The sequence below is a fragment of the Xenopus tropicalis genome, chromosome 8 (genome assembly GCF_000004195.4).
Source record: "Xenopus tropicalis strain Nigerian chromosome 8, UCB_Xtro_10.0, whole genome shotgun sequence".
In the NCBI taxonomy this organism is placed as follows: domain Eukaryota; kingdom Metazoa; phylum Chordata; class Amphibia; order Anura; family Pipidae; genus Xenopus; species Xenopus tropicalis.
In genome coordinates, this window is record NC_030684.2 from 30577295 (window position 1) to 30595096 (window position 17802).

At 40.0% G+C, this 17802-nt stretch overlaps 1 protein-coding gene across 4 annotated transcripts in view; it reads right to left on the bottom strand.

The window, feature by feature from the left end:
- Nucleotides 1–6164: 6164 nt before the first annotated feature.
- rabgap1 (RAB GTPase activating protein 1) overlaps nt 6165–17802 on the bottom strand; it is a 106645-nt gene continuing 95007 nt past the window's right edge. For all 4 annotated transcript variants that reach the window (XM_031892026.1, XM_031892029.1, XM_031892027.1 and 1 more), the window contains 5 exons: nt 17045–17149; nt 14639–14722; nt 12826–12897; nt 9746–9946; nt 6165–9375 (listed from right to left, as the gene is read on the bottom strand). In XM_031892026.1, coding sequence (XP_031747886.1) covers nt 9253–9375; nt 9746–9946; nt 12826–12897; nt 14639–14722; nt 17045–17149 — 585 coding nt within the window. In that variant the 3' untranslated portion in view covers nt 6165–9252. The remainder of the gene's footprint in view (nt 9376–9745; nt 9947–12825; nt 12898–14638; nt 14723–17044; nt 17150–17802) is intronic.

Genomic DNA, 17802 nt, shown 5'->3' on the forward strand with positions numbered 1-17802 from the left:
AGCCTCCTACTAATGTTTGGTACCCACACTGCCCCGCCAGTACTAAGTGGATGTTAGAACTGCCACAACACGCATGCTCAGCGTCCTAATGCCACGAAGATCCACTTAGTACTGGCAGGGGCAGTCTTGGGTACCAAACATTACACACTAAAAAAGATTGAACCTGATGGATGTGTCTTTTTTCAGCCTAAGGTACTATGTGAAACGTCACAGTTCTGGGGTTGTAATGGAATATTTAGCTGAAGTCAAAAGTGCACACAGGTACCTGGGGGAGCGGCTGGGATATGTACAACTGCAATACTTACCCTTACAATGTTATTCAGATCAGGCTATGTATGAAATCGTTATGGCAAGTAATAATAGCTAATAAAATACATTCTTGCTTTAAAGTGATACACTAAAAAACTATTTAAAAGGTTAATGTACAACAAGGAAGATGCAACCGAAGCCTGTGGCTAAACTTATACGCGAACATGGTCACTCCAAAAACCAGTGCCTGTTCTCCGAGAGAGGGGACCTACCGGGGACACAAGGCTGATGGAGACATGTACATGCAGGCGAGGGCATCTGGATACGCATGGAGCGGCCCACTGGGTAATATGCTCATCTACACTGCAGTGGTGGCCTTAAAATGATATTGTGAAATGTTAGGAGCCTGAATGCCAAAATCAAGCAGGCCCAAGTCTTTACCTCAAAGCCCACAAGCCACACATTATTACTGCAAGAAATGCATTTGACAGGACAAAAGGTCCTTGCTCTGAGGAAACCCTGGGGCGTATTCTACCTTCAGTACTTGTTGGAACAGGTCTACCTTACCACTCAGAGGAGCTGCACACTGGCAGATACCAAGTATCCTCTGCTCAGTATCAGCCTTTCTCATCACACTAAGTCAACCTGTGCATTTCACCCCCATTCACAGAAATAATTCTACACATTTCTTCTGCTCTGGCTCAAAAACCAACCCAAAGCTCCACTTTCTCACTGCAGAATTACTGGTCAGAAAATCTCCATTCTCCGCTCTCTAGGAGGCCAGCAAAGTGGTTTTGTGAGGGGTTTTAAATGCCTCTATAGCAATATAGATTTGTATTTGTTACTATAGTAAGGAATACGACTAAGAAACGTATAGCAGCTCTAGAACTTGCTGCAGCTCAAGCTAAGCAGGAATTTGTTGACAACCTTAACCCGCAAAACCACTGCAATTTTGTTGAAGCACTTAGACAAGCCGCACTTTGCATAGGTTAGACCTCACTAAAAAGCAACTCTTATACTCAGCTAGCAAAGCTTTCACCTATGGCGGCAAATACAGCAAGCCTTAACTTTCCTAAACAACCCTACTGCTGTTCCCTCACTGATCCCCCCCTCCTGACATTGCCGACATACTATGTAGACCTACCGTATACACCTCCAGCGCTCACTACACAAATTAGGAGCTACACTTGCACCTAAATAAGATTACTTTCCACCAAGCCAAGTATCTAGACAACCAAATTACACAACTGTTAGTAGCAGAAGTGATCATGTTCAAGTCAGTGGGGAAATCCCCAGGGCTGGGTGGGTATGGGATTGAGTGGCACAGGCTTTATATACATAAACTAGTCCTTAATGTCCACGATATGTTTATATATGCACAGAAAATTCCTCACTCCCCCTTCCTTTTTTGAAGCAACCCATCATAGTATTACCCAAACCAGATACAGGCCTTATACAGACCCATGTCACTGCTAAATACTGAAATCAAAGTTGTGCCTAAAATCCTGGCAAGAAGGTTAATCCAAGTCATTACTATGCTGGTTAATGCAGACCAATCTGGTTTTATTCCCTCTAAATCTCATCAACATACAACGTCCTTAATTTACACACGAGAATGGGAAATTCATCTCTCAACACTGTTAAAGTATTTGATTCCATAGAATGGCCACATTTGTGGGACAGACTGGGTTTGTCAAATGGGTTCGCCTGATGTACAGCAGACCGACGGTGAGACTTAAAGTGAATGTTAACCCTATACCTCCCCTCTTCAATCTTTTCAAAGGGAACAAGGGAAAGTTGTGCTCAACATTACATTTTTAACCATTAGGCAGGGGTACAATTAGGCTGTGACCACAAAATGTATACAGACAGCAACAAGAGGTCCTCTGCACTCTCCCTTTATCAAAATAAAAAAAAATTATATATATATATATATATAAGGGATTGCCCATACACTAAGGCCACAGCAGTAGAATAAATATCCAACTTAAACACTTATTCAGCATAAAGTAAGAGCAGCCTCAGGTATAACAGCCCAGAAAAGGAATTGGCTTGTCCCACTCAGGGTTTCAGCTCACCTAGAGTAGCAGCTTTTTGATCCTCAGGAGAGAGGGTTTCACACTCTTTCTTTCCAGTGTAGTCCCACATGCACTTACCAACCCCCATACTGAACTCCCAAGGCTCTCTTATTGCCTGCTCTGCTGCAGTAATTAGCCCTGCTGTGCAACGTAAAGGTACCTGAATAAAGTGCAAATATACCTGTCATGCAAGACCCACCCCTGGAGTCCTGTACAATATTATATATATATATATACAGATGATACATCTCAAACTGGATTGGCTTTCCCCTCAATCAGTGGTATAGTAAATGAAGCTGAGATTGTGTGAAGCTTCTGTATACAGGTTATTGGTTGCTACAAGGTTTAGGAAACCATGAGGTCACACAGGTAAATACAAACACTACAATGAAGAGTAGGCTCTGCAGCCATTTCTGTATTTTCAAAAGTTCTAAAGCTTCTGGGGTTTTTTTTTGGGGGGGGGGTGGGGTTGTATATGATGAATTACGATGAATAAAGAATATACTTGGCTATCCCTTTGTTTTTACATGGTTGGAGCTGCCATATTGTTTACACTGATAATCATTATGACAATTTGTTTGTATATTTGTCATTGCAAATCAGGCAGCACAGGTAGAACAGCTCTGTACAAATTATTTTTTTTTTAAATTAACTCTATGGGATCCAGAACTTTTAGATAATGGGTGTTATTTTTACTTACCTCTACCGTCTTCTGTGCCTACTTCTACACATGCATTGCAGTGTTTGCATAGGCTGAGCAATCAAACCGGCAGACTTTGCTTCTATAACCACGGGGCAAGGAAGTACTAAGAGAAGTAGTAGGAGAGGCTGCAATTCAATTCCACATAACTGGTGCATTAAGAGAAGCATACATCTCAGGATGTGATTGCATCGGCACAAAGCCACATTCAGTGTTGAGGTATGGGCTGCTGCCAGAGGGTAAATAGAGAGCACCTATAGCCATCATTCCTGCCTGGAAAAGTAAGGATATTATTGAGTGAACCAGGAACCCAGCAATCCGCTCAAATCGGTGAACGGCAAGGAAACAGCACAGCAAGCAGTGGGTTCCTGGGTTAAATCCAGGCAGGATGTTACACTATTGACTGACAATAGCCCGCTGGATTCCCTACAGTCTGGTTTCCATCTGCTCTAACCCGACTGACTAATAACCTCTTCTCACTACTAATAGTTCTTGATCTCCAGCTGCTTTTGATACTATCACCACCTCCAGTCCCTCTGTTCTCGGCTTTTGCAACACTGCCTTCTCCTGGTTGTCATCTTACTTCATAAATCATTCTTTCAGTGTCTCACAATGGAGCATCATCCTCTTCCTCACCACTTTCTGTTTGGGCTCCTCAAGGATCTTTCCTGGGCTCCTTATTATTTTTATTCTATACTTCCTCCCTTGGCATCAACTTCCTCTGTAGTAATCAACTCATATGGCTTTAAGTACCACATCTATGCTGGTAATACTACTACTACCACTCTAATCTCTCACTGCACACCTGATCTCAACTCTCAACATAGTCTCTTCCTGTTTGTCTGCTATCTCTACTTGGATACACTACCTTAAATTAAACCTCTATAAGCCAGAATTGCTCCTCTTTCCCCCATTCAACACCCATAACCTCCAAGGGGTATCTATAACAGTTAAAATTCCACTATTACCCCATCTTCCCAGGCCCGCTTTGCTTGGGGAGATGGGGTAATAGTATTCTGCCCTGTCCTTCACTCCTCATATGCAGTCACTTATCAAATCATTAATTGTTCTTCCCCTCCAGAGACTGTAATCTCTCCAGTGCATAATGAATACTGCTAAGCTCATCCGCCACAGCAACCGCTGCTCCTCTGCCATGCCATTCAGCCAATCCCTGCATTGGATTCCACTGGATTTACCATATATACTCGAGTATAAGCCGATTCGAATATAAGCCGAGGTACCTAATTTTACATAAGAAAACTGGTAAAACTTATTGACACGAGTATAAACCTGGGGTGGGAGGGAAATGCAGCAGCTACTGCTAAGTTTTAATAATCAAATAAATAACAGATAAATAAATAGATAACTTTAGGGAAAGAAAAATGCTACAGCAGCAGTCAAAAGCAAGTTTGGGAAGGCTAAGGAAGCTGCCATACTAATTTTCAAGTACTTGACACAGTTCACGTGAGGGGTTATCCTCAGTGGACCCCAGTCCCAGTACAAGTCCCACCACAGTACTACAATAGTAGTTACTAGGGCAAAATAATTCTTGATGCTGGACTTAGTACAAATTTATTTTTTTAAAATAACAAGTTATTGTACCACTTACTGACTCTGGCTCATTAGCTTATAACTGGATTTTTGCTACAAAGCAAGAAATGTTACCTCCTCCCACCACTATTTAATGTTTAAATAGGGAAATAGTGCAGTAAGTTACATTTAGTCATGCTAAATCAAAGACACACAAGTGACATGCACTAAAGGAGCTTACAATCTGGATGTGTGTCCATGCGTACCTGGATGTGCCGACTCTGCTGGTGTAGCCGGTCCCTTGTGCGCACCCCCCCCCCCCCATGGCCGGACGCGTGTGTTCGCTTGCCAACTCTGCTGATGTAGCCAGTCCCTTGTGTGCACTGGCGCCCCCCCCCCCCCCCCCCTTGTGGCGCTTTATAAAGAAAGTTATACATACATACATATTTAGTGCTGAAAAACTCAGCTTATACTCGAGTATATGTGTGTATGTATATATATATATATATATATGCATCAGGAGAGAGCCGGCCCTCACGTCAATCGGGTCACAATAGCCTGGGTGCAGGTCCAAGTGAAGAATTAGATACAGCAGCGAAGAGATCCGCACTCACAGGACTTATAGAATTAATCTGGTGTTTATTGAGAAGACTAATTATATATATATATATATATTCAGGATTGTAATAAATGGCATGTCACTTCCCATGAGTACTATTTTTTGTCATTAATCCTTTCTAAAAGCAATGTTAAACCTGTATGTGCTACAGAATCTATGGTGTTTGCCTGAAAAGGACAAAGGTGCTGGTGCAGTTTCTGGTTTGCCTTTTGATCTGTGACATGCCACATCCCTGCAGCAGGATCTGAACAAACTGGCAATCTGGGCAGCTAAGTGGCAGATGAGATTTAATGTGGATAAATGTAAGGTCATGCACCTGGGATATAAAAATATGCAGCCACTTATACCCTTAATGGGACTGCACTAGGCAAATCCATCATGGAGAAGGACCTTGGAGTCCTTGTAGATAATAAACTTGGCTGTAGCACGCAATGCCAGGCAGCAGCTGCAAGGGCAAACAAGGTTTTGAGCTGTATTAAAAAGGGGAAAAAAATTGTAGGAGCCCTATCTAGTGTGCAGTTTTGGTCTCCAGTGCTCAAATGGGACATGACTGAATCAGAGAAAGTCCAGAGAAGGGCAACTAAGCTGGTAAAAGGTATGGAAAGTCTCCAAAATAGGGAAAGACTGGCCAAGTTGGGTCTGTTTGCCCTGAAGAAGATACAACTAGCGGGGGTTTATAATAACTAAGTATCAATGAGCCAATTCAGTCCTCATTCAAAAGGGAAAATTAAACCTGCCTGATGGACATCATCCTGATTTTCAGTCAGATATCAGTGGGGAAGGCCTGTTGATGAGCCCCATACATGGACAGATGGGTCTAATGTACCCAAATCAACACCTTCAATCTGCCCGTGTGTGGGAGCTCCCTGGTCACTGGGCAAGACAGAATGATATGCTGCTTCCAGTTACCCCACAGCTTACTTCTTGCTTCCACAATGGCCACCGACATCCCCCCCTACTATAAATGATGAAGCAGAGAATTAATTCATCCGGTTTAAATGTGTTTATATATTTTAGTTGAGTATGGACAAAGAACCTACACCAGCAATCGTTGCACACTTCTGCCATAAGTACAGGAGCTAGGGGTCGGGTTTAGAACAACAAAGACATTTGTAGCAGTTATGGAGAACAATCTTGAGCAGTCCATTGTTTGATGTAACATTAGCTATTAGCTATTAGTACAGAAACAAAAGAAACCAAACTTTATATGTGTATATGTGTATATTTATATACACACACACAAACCAGTGCCTCAGAATATCATATCTCAGACAGATTTACCACTGATGCAACAGACATTAGCAAAACACAAACATAAATTAAAAGAAAACGTAACATACAAGGTGCAAGACAGCCATTCAGTATCTGACAATATAACATCGGAACTCCAGTGGAATCATGCTGTGCTTTGTAGCATCTACAGTGCAGATCCTGTCCTGCTGCAGACTAACCTTACTGCCATTAGTGATGCCTTCTACAGTGTTTGAGTCATGGGAATTATAAAGGAGAAACCTTCATTGGTCCTCTACCAAAAAGTAGCATTGTATGATGAAAGGACAAGTAATTAGAAGCTACTTTCCAATATATATTAATAAAACAAAGTCAAATGGGCTTAAAGTTATTTGTAAATATTAACTGATTTTGAAAGCAGTATGTCTCCTGAATACAATGTTGCAAGCCACCTGATTGAAGGATAACAAAGTATAAATCACTGGGGGTAACCAAAACTCTAGGCACCCCCCCCAGTGATTTAATTGCTTATCTGGTATCCCAGGCTGGTGCTCCTGCGAGTGGAAACTGCACCGCTCTGGGGTATTTCTGTAGAAGCTCATTCTCTGCCATCTTCTTGCTCTTTTTCTTTCTTTGGGCCGGGGAGGCGCCGGAGCTGTAGAGTGAAAGAGCTTTTCTGTGTCTGTGTCAGCTTCACTCTAGTGTGCATGAACCTGCCTGGACTGGAAAGAAGAAAAGATGGAAGAAGCCACAGACAATGGTGACGACGAGCTTCTACAGAAATGCCCTGGGCCATTAACGTTTGAATGAACAGGAGCACCGCCCTAACATTTTGGCACTCCCAGTGCTTAGGTATAGACCTTTCCTTTTCCTTCAACAACATTAAACCAATGAAAATGTTTAGATAATAATATTGGAAGTTTGCTTATAATTAAATTGAATTAAAGCAAGATCCCCAGGCCGGTGCATTTTCTTCCCCCAAGAGAAGTGCTGAGCAATTCCCAAATTACTGGCTCCCCCCCCCCCCACCACCCTATTGGGGAATTGGCAGAATTAAGAATAGGCAGATAGGTGCATTTAGTATTTAAAAGTCAAACATTACGACCAAAAAACATTTATTGTAGTAGCGTGTGAGGATGAGCGAAAGCGCATTTGGCTTTCTATATAAGGACAAACAAAGCTTTTTCTTTACAGGCAAAATATATCCTATTTACAATTGGGATCACTTTCCACTGCTTTTCCTTTAGTCAATAAAGAAGAGATGGCCTACTGTGTGTGAAAACAATCCATTTGTGTATATTGGGATTGATGCTTTGGGTGGGAGCTGCCCGCACATTGCTTGCCTTGGCACAATGCTCTCCATAAGGAAAGCTATACGAAAGCTGTTGTTATTGTGCGCAGTGTGGCAGCTCATAGGCCGCTATACTTTAAGTAAAACAAAGGAAGTATAATATATGGTATACTTTATCTTACAATGTGTACTACCAAATAGAGCCTCCTAATGCTGCCAGTCAACATAGGGGCTACCAAAGCCCAAATCAGGGCTGGCCTTATTGAATGCTTCTGTTGCTCCTTTTACAGGTCAAAAAGGTTGGGGACCCCTGGTTCATGGCATCTTACAGCAGCCCCTTTAGTATTTGCCAGAATCTGCACACGTCCAATCCGGGTCTGACACTCACCATGTTTAAAAAAAGGCAACTTTCAGCTTCTACACTAAGTTGCCTTGTTTTAGGGACACATCATCATTTCCCTACAAAAGTCTTTCTTTGAGCTGAGCATTGAAGACTGAGCATTGAAGACAGAAGACATATAATACAGTTATAAAATCAAGCGTATTTATAAAGCCGTGTGTGTTCCTTTATAGCAGCTGCAAAAATCTTGGATTTTCTTGCCGTCTGACTTTTTTTTGCTTTTAATTTGAAAAGGCTACACCGGGTCTGAGAAGGAACATAATGGGGTCAATTTTACAGTGTAAAAAAAGCATGCACCTTTATAAATAACACGATCAATTCTTTGTAATGGATTGTGTCATTTCATGCATAAGGAGAAATACATGGCTTTATAAATACACCGTTTTGCACAAGGTTATATTGTTTAACAAACCTTAATGTGTATGTGAAGAATTGGGGAGCGCAATTCGTACCTCATTTTCTTCCCATGAGACATAGTGCTGCCCTTCGCTACAGGAAATTGCAATCCACTTTGTGGATACAGAAAATTCTGTATTTCAGTAGTAAAGGTGTGGAGTTATAAGAATATAAGATCCTGAAGAAAAGTGTGCAGCAAGGGCCTTTTTTTTTTAAATGTCAATACGGAAAAAATGTACAGCAATAAATTTAAAATAAATGGAGAGAAGCAGTTTCCACACAAATGCATGGGGTGCAGAGCAGGAACCCCCTGGCTGGAAATGAACATGTTGTAGATATAATGGGCTCTCTACATTTTATTAAACTACTATGTCTGCCTAGTTCCAGGCAGAGGTCCCAGTGACTTCATACCTGTTTTTGATATCTGGCAAACAGGCAGGCACTTAACGAATGCCCTTACCACCATTTGGGGTCCCTGATATAAAATGCTATGGAGCCATTTTGTGTATTGCATGAAAGTATAATATAAAGTAGGTGTGGGGAGACCCCTTAGTGAGTGTTAGAGTCCATTTTATTCGGACTGTGAAAGAGGCCAAAGGTGCCAACATTTCCTTTGAAAGGGACAGGCGCTGACCTTCTGCGCTCCTGCAGTGCTGCTCGTCTGGTCCTATTACATGGAGGCAAACCAAAACATCTGGCCAAAGAAGGCAACAGAAGGCATTAGGTTTTTCAGAACGTGATTTTACAAGTGCTGATGCATTAAGAGGTCTCTTTTCCTTGCACTCCTGTGGCAGTTTTTATGGAGCTGATGGTCCTGTTGAACCAGGTCTTTTTTGCAGCTTGAACTTCATTAAGAGCAAGGCCCAAATGGTGTTCCAAGTCCTGCAGCAGAAATACGAGTTAGAATCGTAGGAAGAAAAGCAAGTGATATTTGTGCAAATCACCCAAAGTGCGTGCATGCACTCCAGGCACTTTTATTTACCATATTTATTCTTAGTACCTAATGTTATATGTGACATACAATGCTTCAAACTTTGAGGTGAATTTTTAAATGTTTTTTGTAGCAGAACAACATATTTATCCAACATGGATTTATTAGTGTGTGTGCTTTCCAAAAAAAATATATGCTTTAAACTTGAACTCAAACTTGAGCTCCCAGATTGCCAGTTCCATATATGACATATTATAATGCCTCTATTTTTTTGGCTTTGAATGTCTCTATTTATAATGATCTTTTTAACCAGAAACAAACCTGTATTTTACACTCTGCCTCTACCAGCTGCAGCTTGGTCTGGGCCAGTTCCAACTCCATCTCCCGCAGTTGGTTCTTCAGAGACTCTTTCTCTTCATCTGTGTCCTCCATGGTGAAGCTCTCTTTCAAGAAGCTGACAGGTTTCAAATGTCCCTCTTTGTTAAAAAATTCTCTGCAATGCTCACATCCATCCACCTTTTGCTAATTAAAGATGAAGAAGTACAGAACGTCAAAGATGTTTCTCGCTGCTATAGAAGTACATAACAATGCTCAGTCTTTGGTTTGCCTAGACGGTAAGGCCACCAGCGCTGCCACACAGAGAGTAGTTTACGGTGCTAAACATAATTATTTAACTATGTAGTAAAATCTGAAAAAATAAAAACTGGATAAAGGATAAGTAAACCTTTAAAATAAATTCCAAGATATTAAGGGAACTGTTAAGATGAAAGAATTTTGTTACAATAGCCCCACCTGCTGGTCAGTTTGTGATTAGTTTGTGATAGATTTATACAAAAGAGGGCTGGCCTGATGTTCTCTGGTTAGGAAAAACATTACAAACCTCTTTTCTTTCTCCTGACAGGTGGGGCTGTTGCAATAAGGTTTACTTATCCTATATAAAGATCCAGTTGCAAACCTTTTTACATGGTAAAACTTTCTCCCAGGTCCCCCTATTGTGTCTTACATTACAGGCACAATCAGGTGTGGATTTGGGGGAAAATGTAGGATTTTAGAAGCCTATATCTGACCATTCTGTGTGGTTTTCACTAAAGGTCATTTTCTGAATATGTTTTTTGCAAATAATATAAATTTCTCTACTTTTTAATCATTATTTGGTGACCTTACAAAGGAAACCACTTTTAATGAGTATTATATACCGCGGGAGCGGTGCCGTAAGGGGGCATCAGGGTGGGATTTGATTGGCTGTATTTTACTTTAATCCAAGAAACAGTCCTGCCCAGTTTTCAGATGTCTAAAAAATGGACAGGCAGTTTTGAACTGGGCATCCCTAATAAGCAGCCCCGTATTCCTTTTGTGCCACAGTATGATGTGGGGAGCCATCAGGTTGCTATGATATTACACAACATTGGGGACTACTCAGATCAGCATACCCTGAGGTTGAGTCCAGTCAGCCCCACTTAATATCATATAGGAGGGGACAAATCATATGTAGGCAATTGGTAAGAATGGATTTAGAGAGTAAATTTGTTTATAAATCCACTGACGGGACATGAGTACAGGTATGGGACCCCTTATCCGGAAACCCGTTATCCAGAAAGCTCCGAATTACGGAATGCCCGTCTCCCATAGACTCCATTTTAATCAAATAATTCATAATTTTAAAACTGATTTCCTTTTTCTCTGTAATAATAAAACAGTACCTTGTAATTGATTCCAACTAAGATATAATTAATCCTTATTGGATGCAAAACAATCCTATTGGGTTTAATTAATGTTTTATTGATTTTTTAGTAGACTTAAGGTATTGAGATCCAAATTATGGAAAGACCCCTTATCCGGAATACCCTTGGTCCCGAGCATTCTGGATAATGGGTCCTATACCTGTATAAGCTCAGGACACACATGTGTTTATCAAGATTTATGGGATACCTGATCATATATGGCCATGTGGGGGAAACCACAAAGTCAGCAGTTTCAAACCATTTTGTGGAGAAACGACAGAACAGAACAGGTCTTTGGTGTTTTTGGAGCACATAGATATGCACATAGATATGCCCAGATAGGGAGGAATATTTGGAGGAGGGGACCAGGAGGTATTGCTATAAAAGTGTAAGTTGTGGTGGATTACACCAGCTGCTTAATAACAATTTTGACTTAAATGTTTTTTTTATAGGATACAGTTCTCTGTTTTAATTTTATTTTTTTATTTTTCTTTATTGTCTTACAGGGTTTGAGAAAGGCACCGAAATGTATACTATTGGGCTTTGATGTATTTATATATATATATATATGTGCACAGAGGAGCACAACTCACAACACTCTCAGTGTAGTTAACTGCCCACGTGCTGGTCAAAATAAAGTAAATATAGAGAGAGTACCGCACACACTGGGACTTAATACGGAAAAATATTTTTATTACAAAAAAGCCAACTCTTCGAGCACACAGTGCTCTTCCTCAGGGACAAACCAATAAACTGAAAAGCAGCACAAACATTTTAAAAAAAAGAAATGGAATCATGTGACCCTGAATAGATTGCTCCATTAGAACAGTGGGCTTGTTCGGACATTGGTAGTCAGGGCACTATCTGGGTATAGATATAACACCAAACTATTATTCAGGGACACGTGCTTCCATTTCCTTTTTTTCTCTTCTTATCTATAATGTTCTCCATTTTTTAACATTCTCTGCAACTTTCATGTTTCATTATTTGTTGTTTCTTACTTCTGTTTCATTATTTTGTTTAGCCATTTTTTGTTATCTCTCAGTCAACTTGCAGCTTTCTGCTGATGTAGCACTCCTTGTGCAGCAATGGGCCGGTAATGTTGGTGTGTATTGCACCATAAATATGATGACAAGCCACAGTGTGGTGAGTTACATTTGCACTTGGCATATTGATCATTCTCTCCAGTAGCAAGTATTATATGCACTACTGTTAGTATTATATATATATATATATCCAGGTAAGTGGTTTCATAGTTGCACATTTGATGTACAGAAACTGGTGCAGTGTAGTCAGGCAAATAGTTATGCAACGATTCTATGGTAAAGTCAACATCCTTCATATCAGAAAATTCATGGTTATTAGTCCATGTGTCTCTGTGGGTCCCACTTATTAAACTCCATATATGTAAAAGTATACAGCTCTCGTTATTTACTGATAATTATTGCCACACCTACTCTATATACAGTATTACGACATTAGAGATGCTGCACAAAGGATGGTTGAAATCAGAAAATAAAATTGTCGTATTCTTGAGTCAAGAAGGGTTTTAACCCTTATGGCTAGAAGGCTGAAGGTTTGAATTGTGTTTTTTTTCTCATCATTCTAATGTCAAGATTAAAATATAACATAAGTTTGTTACAAACAGAAAAACTTTATACAAAGCTTTAGAAAGCTTACCCGAATTTTCTCAATTTCTGCTTTGTTCGAAGACTGTTGCTTTTCAAGACGATCGCTTAGTTGGGAACATATCTACAAATTAGTAGGAAATTTTAATATATATCACATGAAAAATACAAGTCAACATAGAGATAAGCAGTACTTAGGGATGCATAGCTGGAAGGCAGGGTGGGGAGACAATGATTTTATCACTGGTGTATAATACAAATCCCCCAGTTATTAGTAAGGTATATGAAAGCCCAGCTACTTTTTTTACAAATTGTTTCACATTTAGGCCAAGCAATAATTATTGGGGATTCAGATTATACAGATATTGACTGAAGTAACCAAGCTTTAAAAGAGCAACCAGATTTGGGAGTATGCCAGTTTGGGTACCTATTAGAAAACATGCTCTTTCAGATCTTATAATTACTGATATCGAATTTATCTCTGAGCGTGAGCATTAAAGGAGTAGGGATCATTACATGGTGATATTATTTGAAATGATGTTGCTGTAACAACAGTATAAGGGAGTCAAAGACACTAAAATGATAGACTTTGGCACTATAAGAGCCTTCCGTAAGATATTATATTAAAAACTTTGCACAGGGTTAAACAGAACGAAACAGTGTCTCGACCTGGCATATTCCCCTTTGAGAGAAGGCAATGAAAAACATTCATGGTTTTATAGAACAATTAGCATTAGCGGCTAGACCACCGGATACCAACCACCAGTGAGATAGTAAGATTTCACTGTGAAAGTAAGAAAGCTCTACTTTCGAATGCAGTTGGATTTCACAACATTAAAATACAGGTCTACATAGACTTATCACCTGCAACACTGGCTAAAAGACGCGTCCTGTGCACTCAGAAACAATTAGATTCCTTTAAATTAATAGTCATCTACCGAGGAAGCACACAAACACAACCCCCACAATGGGAAAACATTCCTACACACCGTTGGCTTGTATCCAGGCAACTTAGGAGTGGCAGACAAAGTGCCACAGGCTAATTCAACCTTGAGCCCGCAATAGTCAAAAACTTCAAGCTCCCCTCGGCCCCAAGGTATACCATCATCTTCCCCAACTTAAGATTAAAAATAAAGAAACTTCCAGGCATTACTTTTCTGAGAATACATGATTCCTGATTGTGGCTATATACCAATAGGAAGTTTCTTGAATTCTATGCCATCTCACCTCTCCTTAAAGAGCCTCTTGTGCCCTTTATTCTCTCAAACCAACCACAGTGACTTAAACTGTTTAACCCACACGTGCAAAAAGGACCCCTCTTATTCCCAGCAGTCACTGCCCCCAAATAAGTCAACTGGGGCTTAGAAAAAGGGGTCACAAAAACAATCTATTCGGGGGTTATTATATTTGGTTTTTACTTTTTTCTCTAATGTTTTTTATGCTATTCTTTTACACACTCACTCCACTAAAAAATCACTGTCTAATCACCCCACAGAATGCCAATACACTTATTATTCTTAGAGAGACCAATAGTATCCAGCTAGTGCTTTATCTTGGCTGTGGAGCTATGGGCTCTGTTGTTTACCTGTCTGGCTAGGAGGTCTAAGGCACGGGTGCCCTTGTTCTAATAATTTGCTCAGAGGGAGCATTGCTTCATGTTTTGCCAATCTAGATCCTTAAGATCACCCCTAACAACTATACCTGGGCTGCTATATGCCTGGAGGGGCTTTGTTTGTTTAGGGAAGTGAGTTTACTCCAGAGTTCCCTCTGCCTTTGTGATCTCTGCTTTTTATGCCTTAAATTATGTTGTATTAATAGGCTTCAAATAGTTGCTTTATGGGTGCACCAGCTGCTTGTAAATGTACCTGTTTGTAATCTCCAATGATCGAGCTATTCTTCTTGATTTCAGACTCAGCTTTATCTAGCTCCCGACGACACATTTCCTTCAGCTGACAAAAATGCAAAGGTAATTGGGGAAAAGTTAGCAATGAAATCACCAGAGATGAATTTACTTACCACAGGACCATCTCCTAGCAGACTGCTTCATTCTTGGTGTGCCTAGTTTTACTAAATATTAGCAGGAAAAACAGGCCATGAAACAACAAGTTTAGCAGCCGTAAATAAATGATTCTCTAGAATCATTTAGAGTCTATGGACAATGGATTAGAGAATGCAAGCACTGTGGCAATTTTTAACCATGATTATAAGAAAAATAAATAATTTTTGTGCATGACTAAAATACATGGAGAATTAAAAAAAAAAACAAAAAACTACAAAACTTTCAAACAGTAAAAAGTCACCTGTAACGATTATGGGGTTATAGGATATGTGGCATTTCACCTATCTGCATGAACCGATTTTCATCCCACCGCTGTATTAGTTCTACTCCATTCCAATCCGTACCAACACCAAACCATCCATATCAGAGTGAATATAAGATTCTCGCGAGGGGTCTCCCTTCCTCCTAGTTACTGGCGTATACCTCGACGATTGTTTCATTGCTAGCGCAACTTTCTCAAGAGGAAACTGGAACTGAACTGGAATTGAAATATGCAAAAGTGCAACTGTGTCCGCAATCACTTCCGGAATCCAAGAATAAGAGTAGGAGGATTGATGGCCTTAGATAACTTCTTGAGAGAGTTGTGCTAGCCATGAAACGATTGTCGAGGTAGACGTCAGCAACTAGGAGGAAGGGAGACCTCTTGGAACTATTACAGTGGTGGGATGAAAATCGGTTCATGCAGATAAGTGAAACTGATTTTTCAATGCCACATATCCTATAACCCCATAATCGTTGCATCATCAATAATTGCACACTAGTCATTGCATGTGTGACCCATAAGGGGGAACTGTTATGTTCACTGTTAAGTGGCAATGTAAAGGCCTCTAAGTTTATTGGGGTTGGATTTGGACTCATTTACTTTTGAAACAGGGATTATATGGGCAATAAGTCTGTCACTAATAATTTGCATTGAATATGCATTGGTATCCTGCCAAGTGACTAATCATTTTTATCATACGCTGCACCAAACTGCTCCATTAGGATACAGACAAGCTTCACTGCATATGATAAGTAATCAACAGTGTGTGGCTGTGGCACTAAATGTTTGCCTGAGGTTTATGGACAACATTTAATCGCCGAAAAAGACTCACGAGTCTTTCTCGGCGATTTCCTGAAATCGCCCCGCCGCGTCTGCCATCCCGCCGGCGACTTACATGTTCGCCGATGGGATAGCAGGGGTAGGCAACTCGGGGAGATTAGTCGCCGCGAACAGGGAGTTTTGCCGTGGGCGACTAATCTTCCCATGTGCCAGAGCCCTAAACAGATCATACCATGACCACACACAACTAGTAAGTGATTATTTCTACACCTTTTTTTCATTCATACAAAAAAGAGATAATCCTTTCTAAGTTTGCCAGTACAGGTATAGGACCCATTATCCAGAATGCTCGGGACCAAGGGTATTCCGGATAAGGGGTCTTTCTGTAATTTGGATCTCCATACCTTAAGTCTGCTAAAAAATCAATAAAACATTAATTAAACCCAATAGGATGTTTTGCATCCAATAAGGATCGATTATATCTTAGTTGGGATCAATTACAAGGTACTGTTTTATTATTACAGAGAAAAAGGAAATCAGTTTTAAAATTCTGAATTATTTGATTAAAATGGAGTCTATGGGAGACGGGCTTTCCGTAATTCAGAGCTTTCTGGATAACGGGTTTCCGGATAAGGGGTCCGATACCTGTATAGTGAAATGGAGTCATATACCTTAAGTCACATATATATATATTATTTATCCTTGGCAAAAGAGGTTCTATATGGGATATACCTATTAATATTGAGAGTGCCCATTCCCATGTTGCTGCTGATGTTTTTATGGGTTAGGCTGTGTTTATAACCAATTTTGCTTCTTTAATCTATGTTAATTAAAATTATTTTTCTTTTTAATAATGTTTTAGTAGTAATATGCTAAACAGGGGTTTAGTTCATACTTATCCAGTGTTGTTTGTGTAATAACAATATGTACACCTTGTGAAGCTGTGGTTAGGTTTAATGCTTTCAATTATTGGGTTGAATTGGTTTACTAGTTGAATATTTCCAACTAGTTGAATAATATGTCCCTTTTTTCTGCTTTTAATATAGTTGGGTTTATATTGATAGTCAAGCAATAAAAACTATAAATATGTACAGTTTATAGTGTAAACAAAAAAGTTTCCCCTCAGGAAATGCTGCTAAAGTGATAAAAACTGAAATTGAAAAGACCAACCTGTGCAGATTCTTCCTCTAGGCGTCTCTTTTCCTCCTCTGCATCAATCAGCTTCTGTTTAGTCATTAGTAACTCTTTATTAAGTGCATCAGCTTTTTCCTCTGCCTGCATAAGATTAAACAGGAGGCAATGTATCAACAAAAGCAATCAACCATTCCTAGTACTGTAAGTTTATAAATGTAGGATTTGATAGCATGCCCTGTTTATTTTGATAATAATGTTGTACAGGTATACACCTCCGCATTAAAGATTTTTATAGGGCTTGTCCCTTTTTTGCAGCTTTGAGTGCCAGTGCTTTTTTGTGGCTATTGGAATTGGGAGGGTGCCGATCCCTCCAAGCAGTGTGCACCGAGCAAAAAAAAAAAATTTTTGGAGAGCTAGGGTGTGCGGGTAGGATCTTTTGTTCTTCTCTGTACAGGTATAGGACCCATTATCCAGAATGCTCAGGACCAGGGGTTTTCTGGACAAGAGGTCTTTCCATAATTTGGATCTTCATACCTTAAGTCTACTAAAAAATCAATACAACATTAATTAAACCCAATAGGATTGTTTCTGGACTACATCTCCTAGTATGCTTAAAGGGGTGGTTCACTTTTAGTATGTTATAGAATGCCCTATTCTAAGCAACTTTTCAATTGGTCTTCATTGTTTATTTGTTATAATTTTTGAATTATTTGCTGCCTTCTTCCAACTCTCTGCATTTTTGAAATGTGGGTCACAGACCCTGACAGCCAAAAAACTATTGCTCTGTGAGGTTA